Below are 15,349 nucleotides of genomic sequence, written 5' to 3' on the forward strand. Positions count from 1 at the left end.
ACTTAGGATTTCACTTGTCACTGGAAGTGCTGAAAATCCTTGGACCTCATTTTCTGGAGCGAGGTCATTAGATGGAATAGAAGGACAATCTCACTGGCTACTCATCACTCTGCACAAGCAGCAATTTTAGAACAGTGAGTGGAAAATTGTGCACACTTCAACTCGAGAGAGCATTAGTCACCCATTTGTCCACCTAATGACTTCCTTGATGTATCAACGCTATACAGAATCCCCTTATTTATTCAGTCACTTGTGAAATCTAGTAATAACAAAATATTTTTCATGTATGAATTTTAGGGGTGGAACGCTGCACAGAAGTCACGGTTCGGTTCATACCTCGGTTCAGACATCACGGTTCGGTACAAGTTTGGTACAATGGAGGGAAAAGCAAAACAAAAATGCAGGAGGCAATTTTTTTTTATTGTGCATGTCTCAGGCTGTACCACCTAGTGTCATACAGTCTCTCCTCTGAGCTAGCTGCCAGAAGTGTTTAAAGTAAGATGTAAACAGTAAACAATAAGTACTCCACATCATCCCCAGACTCTAGCTGTAAACAATCAGCTATAAAACTGAAAATACATACATTTCCACTCTGCCATGACCTCCTGCAGCTTCTCAGCTAGGTGAGTGCTTGTGTGCTGCTCATACAGGGGCCGCGTCTGTAGAACCGACGCTTTCATTTCCCACTCAGAGTCAATAAAATGAGCAGTCACCTTGAGATAGCTTTCTGTAGCACGATAAGTACAACCATCAGTAGTTAGTGAAACGGAGGGTGCAGCTGACAACTCGTGCTCCATCAACGTCCGTGTTTGGTTGTATATGGAAGGGACTACAGTTTGCCTCATATGTGGACGGGATGGCATGTTGTAACAAGGTTCGAGTACATACAGCAAATACTTGAAGCCAGGTTCCTCTACGAATGAATACGGGCGCATTGAAGATGACATGTAAATTCCTATAGCTTCAGTGATTTGTTTTGGTCCTATTTGTATGTGTATCTAAAGGCTGGTTAAGCACTGTAGGGAGGAGAAGTTGGACAGTTTTTTTTGTCTCGTTCCAGTGATTGGCACATCTGGGGGATGGCATCGGATATGCGTTAGCATGTTAGATGTATTTCCACTCACATACCCAACAACTGCTGAACAACACAGACACAGTCCTCGTCTTATCCACCACTCTCTCGCCTGTACTACTGTAACTGACTGGGAAACCAAAGTTTTCCCAAACTTGGGATCTTAAAGAGGCCGGTGGGTCCTCTTAACTCTACATACTCGTCCTTAGTGCTGCTATCTCTGACCCACTCATTGGACTGTCGACCTGACAGAAAACTGCATACATAGGCAGAGCTCGGCTACATAGGCGCCAATCAGAGCTTCAGAGCTAAGGCGGGGCTACAGATTAGGTGTCCCTAAAGAAGCCGCGTATCTAACAGTAGTTCCGCATTACATTAATTAATTCGCACGTGAGTTTTATTTATTTTTATACCGTGTATTCTCTTTGTTAATTCATGCACCGAACTGTGACGCCCGTACCGCTTCGGTTCAATACGAATACGTGTACCGTTCCACCCCTAATTAATTTCTCTCATTGAACTAGCAATCATAAGATCTCAAATACATATTGGTTAGATATTGTTGCTTCTTGTAGCTGAGCTTTACCTTGTAACAAACCATGTTAACTTTCTTCTAAATACAGGTAAGGCAGATTCAGTCTGTGATTGTCATTGTTTTGTCTTGAGTATCAGATCTGTCACTGTGCTGCACGGGAATGAACATCCTGTTTGTTGCCTGCTGTTGTGAGCGGAGCTGATGTTATCCCTTGTGATCCCTTTGCGTGTTTGTGCACCTTGAGTGTGACAGCATGGAGTCTGAATTGTTAAACTGTTTCTAAATTGACTCTGAGTTTCCTTTTTTGGAGTTTTTATAGTCTTTGTGTCTAACAGATGGATAGATTTAAAGATTGATTTAGGTGGTACAGATGGAAGGAAAGTACATGATGCATAAATGGATGGGTTATTGTTTATCAAATATAAAATGTCTAATTTATTCTGTATGGTACCATATAATCTGAAGTCTATGAACGCTGAACATTCATCAAATGGGCAGGTTAGATCGGGGAGTTGGCAGTTCAGGGTTGCCAGTTTCTGTCCTTTTGCAGTGACCTGAAACCAGTATATCTAAGAGATTTTTTTGTTCACTGCTGCAGTGTTTCTGCTCTACTCTAGTTTTCCTTTCTTGTTCCCTCTAGACCACAACGTTGTTCCCTCCCTAAAGAATGTAGGAGTCCATGGGCCAGAGGCAACTTATAGCACAAGGTGTTCTATCCTATGGCAAATGTATTGAAGTCAGTATGCTTTCAACGTTTGCTTTACATTTATTTTTGTCTTTTAGAGGCATCCTGACCTGATTCACTGCTGCAACTGCTGCATTTCAATATGTCAGGCAGACTTTGCAGACCATTTAAAGCTGTCCATTTAAAGCCAACAACTGGGAATGTATCTGCAGCGACATGGTGGAGTAATTGGCTTGATTCATAGGCCCATGTTGAGATCTCATTATACCAGAGAGTTTGAACTTCAGAAGGATGGGGGAACAGACAATAAAGTTTGCTTCCTCCTGTTCTCCTTTTTTTTTTTATCGATGTCAGTAGACATAAATCGACAGTCTATATTTCTGACTGATGATCTGCCTATATGCTCTTGGCATGCTTTGTGTCTTTTGTTTAGATCTGCCTCCAAAGCGCCGGCGAATGAGAACAAGGAACGGCCACTAAGCACCATGAGTGAGGCCTCCAACTACACAGGCGGCTCGGACTACGCCGCAAACCCCAGTAGCCCAGCAGGAAGAGTGAGTGACACACACGAATAAAGGATAATCATGCATGTCAGTTAAGTTAGGAAAATAATGGAAAACCAGTCCAGAAGTCTAAAAGTCTAGACTTTTATTGTTTGTGGATTGAGCTTACTTAGCTATTTACTCATTCGTACTCTATTTCTAGCCATCAAGACCTTCCAAAAAAATTCACAACTTTGGGAAGAGATCCAACTCCATCAGGAGGAATCCCAATGCCCCAGTAATCAAAAGAAACTGGCTTTACAAACAGGTGAGCAAGATTATAGGACTTCAAGTAAAACATTTAGTGTGTGTGAATATGAATGTAGTGTGGATCATCTTGTGAATGTAAACTTTATGTTTATGTTTTACACATTGATTAATGTTAATGTCTCCCTCTCCCTGTAAGATTTGCAGCAACAGTCTTTAGCACAACGGAAGGTTTTTGATTTCTTACAGGATCTGAGCATGTCTTTGTCCAGTGTCTCTGCTCAGCCAGTCATCCAGTGCGAGCAGTTTTTAAATACCAATCCCTCATCACAGCTCTTGGTTACTTACAGGAGGGTGAAAAGGGGGTGCTTGAGGCAGCTCTTTGCCAGACAGGACTCTCTCATGCTTCCTAAGTGGGAGACTCATTTAGTTTTGATTGCAGCCTCCCGGCGCTGTTTTGTGAACACATGATGGCTTCCTTTGGTAAAGCTGCCAGCTGCTATTTCTTTGGGGACTTCAATCATGGTGATGTAGATCAAGCACAAGACTCACAAATCTGCTACCCTGAATAAAAGCTGGATTTGCACTTTTATTTCCCTGCCTTATTGAAACCTTGATGCTATTGAAGTCCTTGGCTGAGGAAAAGCTGCCGCCCTTCAGTTGATCCATTGGGAGAACAAAATGCCACCGTGATTGATGTGACGGTGAACGCCTTGCATTTCTTTTCCCGCCTAAACTAAGCAACATCTGACAGAACTTTTGATAAAGTTTATTCATTAACACATTGTAAAACCAGTGGCTAATACCTTAATTTAACAGATTGAAGGTGATGAATTAATGAAAGTAAGAGCTTTGAATCTTTTTGTTACATTTCTGTTGTGCCTCCATTATAAACACACTGAGCAGCATCTGGTATCAGGACTTTTTGATACTAATGTGTTAAACATGCTGGTTCATGGAAATGAATTTCCATTTAAAGTAAACTGCAGCCCACATGCCGTTTGACCATAATGACAGAGTTGTTGAGGTCCCTCCCCCTACTTTTGTCTCCTGGTGAAATCCACTATTAAGGACTCTGCTCAAGTTTTCCAATAAAGCGAATGGGGGAGTTAATACCCTTTTTTCCTCACTCTTCATCCTTTTCAAGCAGCAGCAGCCTGAAAACTCATTTGATCACAGCATTGCGATACCAAAGAACAACTTTAGCTAAGGAGGTTTATTTTTGTTGTCCATTAAACAACATGCTTCCTCCTAAAGTGAAAGCTGTTTATTTGGTTGAAATGATATACACAGTGGAGCACTCTCTTTATTATATTTATTCCATACCAGAAATTGAATGTTTTCCCTAATAAAGTACCCTTACTCCGTCTCAGACCAATATTATGTAACATTTGAGTGGCAGAAATTTTGCAACACAAAGTGGATGAGTTCCACACGGTTATTAAAGAATGTATGTACAAAAAGGAGTCCAAGGAGGCTTTTCATACCACAAATAAAAACAAAGTGATACTTGGTTTGCAGATGACCTGTCAATCAGTTGGAAGCCTAACAAAAGAAAGTTGTCAACAGCTTATATAACATACTTAAGACTTCAAAATACAAATTAAATGTAATTGATTGCCGTCTGTCCTTTGAACCCAATATATTAGACTATAAATAGCATGTTTCTGTTCAGTCTTCTTGAACTTAAATAAACATTTTAAATATATTAAATAACCACTAATAGATTTGAAGGAACGGAATGCTGAGACTAAGACAAACTGAACTCTATTTCTTAAGTAGAAAGTTTTATTATTCAGATTTACAGACAAGCCTAATACAGATCAGTAAATACAAAGGGCATACTTTTTTTAAGACTTTCATGCTACACTCCTAATTAGTTAAGATGTTCCTGATTGGTCAGTAATCAATACATGGAAGTCACTGAGAGTCTGATTGGTTATGAATTAAAAAACGGGATCTCCTGCCATTACAATTTCACTCATGTGGAGGCACTATTACATAAACCTTGGAATAACACACACTAACTGTAGTTTTTTTGTTTGTTTTTTTAAACCTTTATTTATCCAGGTAAGTCGACTTCTCATTTGCAACGTAGTTAACAGGTTTCCCGTGATATCACCAGTCATCTTCTCTTAACTAATTATATCGGAGGAGCTGAGGGGACTACAGCAAGCATCTTTGTCATTTCACACTCAAACCATTCCCACTAGATGGTGGAGTAAGGCCCCGATAAACAGAGCGCTTTTTAGCAGCTTGGTGCGGCTTTTGGTAATTGTTTTCGATGAGAGTGAAGGTTTTTGCTCACTGATTTTACGTTGCTGAGCGACTCACGTTTTTGCCCTGAACGCCTCGAGTTGAAAAAAAACTTAAAAACTCAGAGCAGAAAACCGCCCAACGTCATTTGTGTTTTTTTCCGTTGTCCAATCGAATAAATTGAGAGGCAGTCATATGCGGGGGTTGCCTATCAACAATAAAAAATAAAACAAAGCTCCCCCTTTTTAAATTGTACGCTTCAACACAAAAGGCAGTGCGGTGCGCCTCTGTCTGATCGGGGTCTAACTGTTCTCTATTCCTCTGGTGTCTTTTCAGGACAGCACAGGGATGAAGCTGTGGAAAAAGAGGTGGTTTGTGCTGTCTGACCTGTGCCTCTTCTACTACAGAGGTGAGTCCTGTCCTCTCAGCTACCAACATGTTTCATTAGTATTGCGCTGATTACAACAATAGTGGTTTTCGATTAGACGTTCAGAGGACTCTTGTGACCTTCAGAGCCAGAAGCCACGTTCTTGGCGGTTGTTTATATATCTGGATCCAAGTCCCTGTGGTAAGCAGTCTGTCAGGACCAACTGGGGATGCATACTAATTGAAATGGCTCTCCTGTCATCTGATTTGCCATTTGATGGATCATTTTTTCCCTAAGCGAAGCCAGGGCTTTAAATGAGGCTTGGTTGCAGCCATAATGTTGATAGAGAAAGCATGGCAGGAAATTGGATTTCACACTAATGTTAAGTCATGAAACAAGTTTCCAGAGATTATGCTGTTTTTATACAGTGGTTGCATACTAGCATGATTCTTGGATTCAGTTGCATTAAACAACATTTATCTTGCTAACATTTAAAGGTACCCTTCTAATTCCACATTAGAAGGACCACTTTTATATTATCACAGTGATCATCCTTTTGAATATGTGTGGTATTACATGGTTCTGTAATTTAGTGAAGACCAACAACCCATACTTTCATAATTAAGTAATAAGAATTTATATTTTGACTAAAGTGGAAACTTGAATACATTTTTATTTAATCTGCTATTTTATTTTAAATGGACTCTAGTACCTTAATCAAAGTCACAATCTTGGTCATGTTTTTTCATGATAGGCTTATTGTGGGTTTAAAAAGAGTTTACAGTTTAAAAGTTTTCCATTAAGTTATATAAATATGGCTGGCCTTAAAAACCTTCCTCTTTGCTACTATTGCGCAATAGGAAAACACTTGTAAGATATCATATGTGTTAGATATGATCTTTTTTGATAAGATGCTATTTACTGGACATGTCAGCCCCTCTCATGCAGTACTGATGTTGATATCAAATATTGACACAGCTGAGTCCAGAGAACGTTTAAGAGATTTCCTTTTGAAATAAATGATATGAATAATGTGAATCAATGAGGCCGTAAGATAATTGTAGACTAGATCTAATGTTGGACTGCAGCAACAGAGAAAATATAATTCTTGCCTGGCACGTCCACGTGCCCAATGCCCCCTGCTCACTTGATGCACGGATACAGTCATCATTTCTGCTGATCAGGATGACATCTAGTCTGTGTTATTTCTGGTGTCTGCTAGCCCTGTCGCCTTCTTTCCGCCCACTGACTGATAAAAGCCACAGACAGCAGTGGACTGAAAAGCTTTATCCAGACAGACATATTGAGAAATCCACCCATCAGCAGAGAGTGGGCAGAGAGGTCATGAACTGCGCTGCCCCTCAACTAAGCACAACTGCTATTTGCTGTAGTTGTTGGACTGTTATTGTAAGCTCAGGATCCTCCAAATTGTTAGCTTATGTTTTGCAGAGTCCTCTGTGCAGAGACTTGATGGATAAATAATTAAATGTAGGGCCAGTGGGCTGCAGGTACAACTGATGCTGGTGAATAGATCAATCCTTCAGACGTCAGTAATGGAGCCAGAGCGCTAACATAGCTCCAGGGCGAACAGCTCTACCTCTTAACTACCAGAGGCCAACCAGAGTTCAGCTATCACTTTTTATTCCCCCAAATATTACTCACCGTTCACGATGAGGAATACGATATCCCAATTACTACCAGTATGTGTTAGGAGACTTTTGATTTTTTAAACACCCCCAATCCACACACACACACACACACACACACACACACACACACACACACACACACACACACACACACACACACACACACACACACACACACACACACACACACACACACTGTGCAGACAAAGCAAATGCACATATGGGACTGCAGCAGTCACTTCCCTGATTTATTTTGTTTTCCTGTTTTGGGTAAGCAGTGCAGATTGCTCATAACAAATTAGGAGGGTAAGCAATTCTCTGCTTAAAACTCGGGACTCAATCTAATCCCCCCTATGGAGAGTGCTCCATTGTCAATGTGGAGCCCTGTCTGCTAACTTAATGAGGATTATAGTGGCCTAGCTGCATTGGACAATAAATCAATGCTCATCTTTTCCACTGATTGGACCCTGCTCATCTGACCAGCACTCCTCTTTTAGTATTTATCTCGCAATCCACTTGGTTTGTCTTGCCTTTTTGTTTACAAATTAGTGTTCCACATAAGAGTTTAGTGTAATATCATGGAAAACTCGAAGTTGACTGACAAAAATAGCCCCTAATGCTTTGTGTTTTTCTCTGCAGATGAAAAAGAGGAGGGGATACTTGGCAGCATCCTCCTACCAAGCTTTCGTGTTTCCATGCTCTCTGTGGATGATCACATTAACAGAAAATATGCCTTCAAGGTCAGTGCATGTGCATGCTTTCATTTCTGTCAAACTTTGTTAGACTGCACATTTTATGGTTGAGTACATTTAGAGCAAAAGTAAAGCATAAGGAACCCAAAAGGTTGTGATCACTGGTGTTCAGTTTATAATAAAATATTTTGTTTTAACTGTAGTGTTAGTTATATTCGTACAGTGTTTTCTTAAGCACATATATCACGCCTAGGTTTACTGTGGTTGGAAAATGTTTTGTCTTAACTTAAGAAATATTTTGCAGTTGACTGACAGTGAAGTAATGCAAGTCATTGTTTAAAACTTAACTGCACACTGCTCATGCTAAGAAAGCAAAGAAAGCACTTGTGATATGTCTGTGCTGGCTACTGCCAGTGGTGGTACTAGAGAATTGCAATACTCTTAGTTGACTCGGAAACGCCAAGTTACAGGGCAACAGGCATATTGTATGGGATCTCAGTGGTGTGTATATGACTGTGGGTCCTTCATAAACCCTAAGAGACAACAAAGTTGTCCTGCCAAGTACAGACAAACACAGACGCCCAGGAGTCTGCTCAAGGTCTCTCCAACCACACAGCCCACTCCTTTTCCAACTTAGACTCCGGCTGAAAGAGAGAGAGAGTTGAGGTAAAGAGAGAAACACAAGAGCGGGGTACGACCTCTTTGGTTTACAGTGATTCGCTCAGGAATGGGATGACTTTTAGACTGCGTAATTTTCATTTTAAACTTTTCCTCTGTCTCTTGTTGTGGCCAAATGGCCATGTCATTAAAAGTTCCTTATTTCTTAAGATTATTCTGAAGTAATTGGAGCAATGACAGTGTTTTATTTTTTTCCCCAGACATTAGTAAACAGAATTATATTGAGGTTGTTCACTAAACATTCTGTTTTTCTCTTTCTGTTTCTTGCTTTAACAACACAATGGTTTGTTCACTGCAAGGGAACAGAGCTACGGGACAATGTGTCTGCCATACAATGAATTGCATGGTAAGTCCTACAGTATTGTGGCAGATTTACAGCCCTAATCTAGTGGTATGCATGAAACCCAGGTGACTCATTGTTTGATGTACATATGTGGATGATACAGATGCCCACAGCCAGGAGTATTTCACAAACCATCACATTTTTCACCACTATTTGCTAAATCATATGACATGCATTAAAGTCATTGTTGCCTCACAAAGTCTCAGCAGCTCTACACTCTTCTTATTTAGTGATAAACCTACATAAAAGCAACCAACCTTGATTCACCGGGGCAGGGTTAAAGTGCTGAAGATCCCAGTTGACTTGATGCTTTTCTCTTCTCTCTTTCAGGTAACTTTCTCTGTGTCACTTTTCCTGTCAAAACAGGCGACGCATCCCAACATGCGGACATACTATTTTTGCTCTGACACAGCCAAAGAGATGGAGTCTTGGATGAAAGTAATGACAAATGCTGCACTTGTGCATTCAGAGCCAGTCAAAAGGTTTGTAAAAGGATCTCTATTATAGTCATTGTTACAGAGAGTGTATTTTATTTGAAGTTGGGAGATGACACTGGGTTGTTGTGCTTTTGAATGGAGAAAGAGACATTTGAAAATGGCATTTGAGGACAGTTCTTTAAACAAGTATGATTGACTTGGTTCCTTGGATTATTTCTCCATCCTGATTTCTTTTAGCATTTGTACTGTAAGCAAGTGCTTTTCAATCCCTCTGTTAAGCCTGTTAAGTTCTTAAGCAAGAGTTCACCACCCGCTTTTGACATTTCTGGACTGTGGGTTTGTTGAAAAAGCTGTGACTGTCTTTAATGTTATGTAACTTTTTTTTAAACCGTTTTTACTGTAACTATTTTTACTGTTGAAGTGTATTACAGAGTAACATACACACAAATGCCATGTGCATGTGGGCATACAGTCGCTGTGAATGCATGGTGCAGGTTGTCCTGTAGACGACGTTATGCACAGCTGTGCTGCCTGATGAGGACCACTGACTCATCAGGATAGGTTTTTTTTTCTCCTTCTTTTTTAACTGTGTTAAATGTTTGTCATTTGGCAGCCCGCCTGTCTAATGCCCTCCTTTTACATGGGTGAGCAAAGATGTAATGGTAGTGCTTTGTAATTACACAGAGCAGTAGTGCCTGGAATCCACTGAATAGAACAGTGTGATGCTGTTATAAGTCTATCTAGTTATATATAATATCCATCTAGGCTATGGGCTATCCTAATTTCAAAGTATCTATTGAATTCTATGGACAGTATTACATTTAATCAGATCTTTCATATTTTAAGCTGCTAGTAGTGTTAAAAAAGAGCAAATACAGTAGCCCAAATCCTTATCTGTTTTTGACCTTTCCCTTTTAAGTGTTTCTACAACCTCTTCAAAAGAAGTATAAGTAAACGCACACAGACCTTTCATAGGACTAAATGTGAACTCTACTGAGCTGGTGGAGCCACAGATGGCTGGAGAAGACATTACGTGACTAGTGCTGCTATTTAAAAGGATCGAGTGGAAACTGTGAAGGAATGCCTTTCCTACTGCCCTCCTATTGCTACCCCAGTGAGCCATGCTGCTAAGGGGAATTTGCTAAACTTTGAAGCTGTGACCTTGAGTCTGTCTAAGGCCAAGGAGTAGTGGTGTCAATTACCTCTGGAGATCTCCCTAAGGACCACAGAGCTGTATATAGGTCTTCTAGAGAGGAGGCAAAAGGGAGCTGCAAATGGATTACCGGAGTCTGAGTAGCACCTCTGTGATGTGCCCCAGAAGAGACAGTGTTTTATTGGAGATATCTGATTTCCTTTTACACGCCTGGCCTCCTCTGGCAGCTGGAAGAAACATTGTGCACCTCCACACATTTTCTTTGCACTTTCTTTTTGTTTCAGAGCTACCCCATTAGCAGAGTTCACAAAGGTAATGCATTAGGTCTACAGTATATTTTATCCATACTTGATCCAATGTCTCAAACACCTTTTACTGGTGATCTATGACACAGATGAGTATCCCAGCTTTCCGTCTCTGTGCAGGTAATCATATGTGTCTTGATTGCCTTTAGCTAGCACAGGGTCTTGATGTTTCTCGTTATTTTTCTAAGGCCTCCTCTTTGTCTTTATCAGGTTGGACAGGCTAAAAGTGGAGCAGTGTGGACCACAAGAGATCAACCATTTGGCCAACCACAGGCCGCCACTCACACAGCCTGAAATCCAGAACAATGAACTCAACCGTGAGGTTGACCGTGAACGCGATGCAGCAGTCACCTCCACCACAGCAGATGAAGAGAGGAAGCAGAGAGACGCTGAACGCTACGGCTTCCAGAAGGATGGGGCGGAGCCTGAGCGCCCACTCACCAAGATCAACAGTATCAAACTGCAGCCAGCCCAGGCAGCAGCCATCAAGGCTAACATCACCTCCCCGCTGACTCCGACAGAAATGGATGGGTCACGCCGCAGCCCCCAGGTCAATGGATCTGGTGAGCATTGTCCAGCTGATGGGACTGGAGTCCCTCCTCAGGGAAGTCCCACCCATGAGCCTGGCCGCACCCTGAGCAGGACCAGCTCTATGCAGCAACTAGAGCAGTGGGTCCGCACACAAAGAGGACGCAACCAGGATGATGACACCAGGAGGTTGGTTTGATTCTATGACCTTTTGCGGGTTTTAAAAAAACTGTTTTTAATCATTTCATTGTGTTCTCAAAATATTTGTGGTGCAAGAGGAGAAAACATGCCAGCACAAGTTGTTTTTAGGTTATTGTACTGCACAAGAGTCCAATCTTGTCTTGTACTTTGACAACAAGAAGTGGAACTTGACTAAAGTTGGTTTAATCTAGAAATGCTGATTCATCCGCATCTTGAGAAAGGAGGGATCCTCCATAAGCATCTGAGTGTCCACTCATACAGTACATATGCAGACTCAGATTTTCCAAAGGTTCTTAGTCCCATTTCTCTCTAAAGATGTGTTGGAGGATACACCCACTCCTCACCATGATTTAAACACTTTGATATTACACTATTGAGTGTACTAGTAAGTAGAACTGGGGATAAACAATAGCCGAGCTGTTAGCCAGAGTTACTGCCTGCCGCTGACCCTGCTGTGTGAGCCCCATTTTTAATTGGTTGAGATTAGACCTGCTTTCTCACTGTGTCTGTCTGCCTGCCTGTCTGCCCGTCTGTCAGTGTGTCTGTCTCTCCATCTGTTTATTGTCGCCTAGCTTGTGCTCATGTTTAGTTTTATTTAAATGTTTAGTTGAAAATGGACGTGCAAAGCAAGTACGTCCATTGCAATGCATGAATTTAAAAAGATTATTATGGATTAAACCACAAAGTCCTTATTTCAGTAATGGCCCTCTGTGATAAGCGTGTAAACTCCCTCTCTATTCTCTCGCCATTCAACTCTTTCAACAGTCTCTGTTTGTCATTACATTTCTCCAGAATTATGTTTAGTTTCCATGTACTCACAAGCATTTTTTATGCTTCTGGCTTTTACAGACCAGTAAGTGTTCTGTCTTGTCTTAATAGGAAGCTCTCTCAATGCCAGCTGCACTGACTTTGAACTCACTGTGGAAGTGGAGCTTTTCAAAGCTTTGTTTTCACTGGAAAGGTCTAACTTGTCCTGAAGGGGTTCTTGAAAGTGAAGCGTCCATATAGAAGACTAGACTAGAGGTGTTTTTTGCAGCTACGTTTTAAAAGGGGAAATCAAGAACTTTCACTGATTTAATATTATATAACATGACGTTGCTTTGATGGGTGAGGTAGCTAGCAAGTTATAATTGGGTGTTTTTGTTGTAAAAACTTCCCAAAAAGGCAGAGAAATGTCTAATTGACTATAAACAACTTCTTCTCTACTTTGAACCTGCCATGTAGAGCTTATTCTTCATGAAACAAATTCATATTTTAAGAAAATAAATAAATAAAATAATAATTCAAAGTAGTTGAAGACTTATTCAATTGTTGTACCTCCTTTAAGGGCTGATGGAAGTCATAATGAAAATATATAGATATGAAAGCAGGTAGTTCACTACTTATGAAATAAGTATCTCTGCTACGCATCTGTGTTATTAATTAATTAATTAATTAATTAGTAAATGGTACTACTTAATTATTTGTCTCTTATGAAACACTAGTCGAAGAGTTTGTCTCTTTAACTTCCTCATAACGACTCATGTTGGTTTGTTTTTCTTCTATCCAGCATTACGTCATACCAGACATTGCCTAGAAACATGCCAAGCCATCGGGTACCCTATATGCCTCATTATGCCGACGGCTACTGCAGCATGCCCAGAAATAGCATGGCACAGCGGGACAGTATCTGCAGCATGTCGCCATCATTGTACGACCAGGCCCTGGGTCCCTCGCCGGTTGACAAGCGCCGCTCCATGCGCGACGACACCATGTGGCAGTTATTTGAGTGGCAGCAAAGACAGGCCTACACCAGGCCGCCGGGGCTCTACAGCAATATGGCCAGTCCCAAAACCATGATTAATTTGTCAGACCATGCTGCACCAAGCCACTCCATCCCCCCCTCGCCCTCCCACGGCTCCCTGTCTATGTATGGTGGCTACTCTCCGATGAGATCCTACAACATGAACAGTGCTCGTTCAGAGGTATCCTCTCCCATTTACAGAGGAGACATGAGCATTGACAGACGGCACAGGCCACAACTCAACAAGGTCAGTTAAGGCACACATGAATCCTAAAGGGGTGGTGCACCCATCACTTACTTTAAGTTCTTCTTGTAGTTATGCAGATAGTTATGGTTTTATCTGCTCAGATATTGAGATATCTAGTCTGAAAGTGTCATAAAAAAAAGAAATTTTCTTTCTAAAAAGTGTTAACAATGTGTACTTTTGATTATACAGAATAACAGGGACACTGTTTCCGGGAAAAAAAGTTTACACGCTTTTAGAGTGTTTGAGCTAAATTTGTTAGACATACTGTTCCCAAAGGTCATACCCAAAGGTCAAGAATGAATCCAAGTTTCAATCCATCAAGTCATTTTCAATATTTTGAGCAGCACAAAGAAAAATGTATTCATCTTCTTTGTCCATTTGTGGTGACAGGAATCTATGATGGATATTCTGATACCTAACAAATATTTAGATGGCTAAATGCTACTAGGGGCATGTGCAAAATGTTTTTTTTTGTATTTGGTTGAACCGTCCAACTGTGAATGATTATTAAAGTAATCCATAGTGTAAAATGACAAGATGTTTTGTTTTTAATTTACTGTGTCTTGCAGTATGCCTACCCACCTGATAGGAGGTCTATGCCTGCAGGGATCCCAGTCCAGACTATCACTGCCCAATCTCTCCAAGGCAAAACAGTAAGTCCTCGTCCATGTCGTCCCTTTCTGTGTCCATCAATATCTTTTTAACTGAATTTCTCTAACCCACCACCCAGTAATTTCACGCTTGAATAAGTGTGTAGAGCACAGGCTATTTTTTATAACTCCACCTACCCCCCCCCTTTCTCCCTCTCCCTCTGTCCTTCATTCCCTTCCAAGAAGACATTGTGACAGAATCTTTAGAGACAGATGTAGGCAGAACTCAGATTTATGTTCCAAGTGGTAGGATTTAGGGTATGCTCACTTCAGGAGCTCCTTTATCCGGTGGATACGTTAAAAACCCTGTCACTCACAACTCTCAAAGCCAGATCAGGAATGTATGTCAAAGCCGCACACAGTGCTATGTCCTCATGGAGCTGCTAAAAAGTGAACTGGATTCTGTAATAAATGCTAAACTCTTCTTCTGTCTTGATTGGACGTGTCAAATTTGCATGCTGCTGACAGTGATTGCACCTTGGATAATCTCACGGTCCTGAGCTGCATGAACAACTCAATACCTAGATATAGCAACTGTTCACCTATGGGAGCCTGATACCTCTAAATCTCCTGTCCTGGTGTGTTCTCTCCTTTCCTCTTCCACTCCCCCTGCGGTGTGTCCCTGTTTTATTGTGGCTGTATTTCCCTCCCTTCCTCCCTCCCTTGCAGCCTGAGGAACTGACTCTGCTGCTGATTAAGCTGCGGCGGCAGCAGGCAGAGCTAAACAGTATCCGGGAGCACACTGTAGCACAGCTTATGCAACTTAACATGGATGGCGACAACCCAAAGGTCAGGCCCCCAGAAATGCTCCTTGTGTCTTAGTGTTTGGTGCGTATGCCATCTTTAACCACTTCCATTATCCATCTCGATCCAGAGGATTGTTTTTGGTCTTCACACGTGGCTGATTTAAGGAGAAGAGGCGCTGCAGTAGACGTTCTCTCCATGAAGGACTTCGCTTTGGCTTGAAGTTGTCTCTTCATCATATTTAGGGATCAGCTAACTTGCTTTCAACTTTTCCC

The 15,349-nt window shown here is 41.3% G+C and overlaps 1 protein-coding gene across 26 annotated transcripts in view; it reads left to right on the forward strand.

The window, feature by feature from the left end:
- The window catches only part of LOC120563870 (pleckstrin homology domain-containing family A member 5-like), an 86,878-nt gene that overhangs the window by 55,211 nt on the left and 16,318 nt on the right, over positions 1–15,349 (forward strand). For 18 of the 26 annotated variants that reach the window (XM_039808325.1, XM_039808323.1, XM_039808322.1 and 15 more), the window contains 9 exons: positions 2,726–2,846; positions 2,998–3,102; positions 5,634–5,706; positions 7,953–8,053; positions 9,393–9,508; positions 11,132–11,638; positions 13,200–13,680; positions 14,250–14,333; positions 15,000–15,119. In XM_039808325.1, the coding sequence (XP_039664259.1) occupies positions 2,726–2,846; positions 2,998–3,102; positions 5,634–5,706; positions 7,953–8,053; positions 9,393–9,508; positions 11,132–11,638; positions 13,200–13,680; positions 14,250–14,333; positions 15,000–15,119 (1,708 nt within the window). The other 8 variants (XM_039808327.1, XM_039808334.1, XM_039808340.1 and 5 more) reach the window with 3 other exon arrangements.

Source organism: Perca fluviatilis, chromosome 8 (assembly GCF_010015445.1).
Source record: "Perca fluviatilis chromosome 8, GENO_Pfluv_1.0, whole genome shotgun sequence".
In the NCBI taxonomy this organism is placed as follows: Eukaryota; Metazoa; Chordata; class Actinopteri; order Perciformes; family Percidae; genus Perca; species Perca fluviatilis.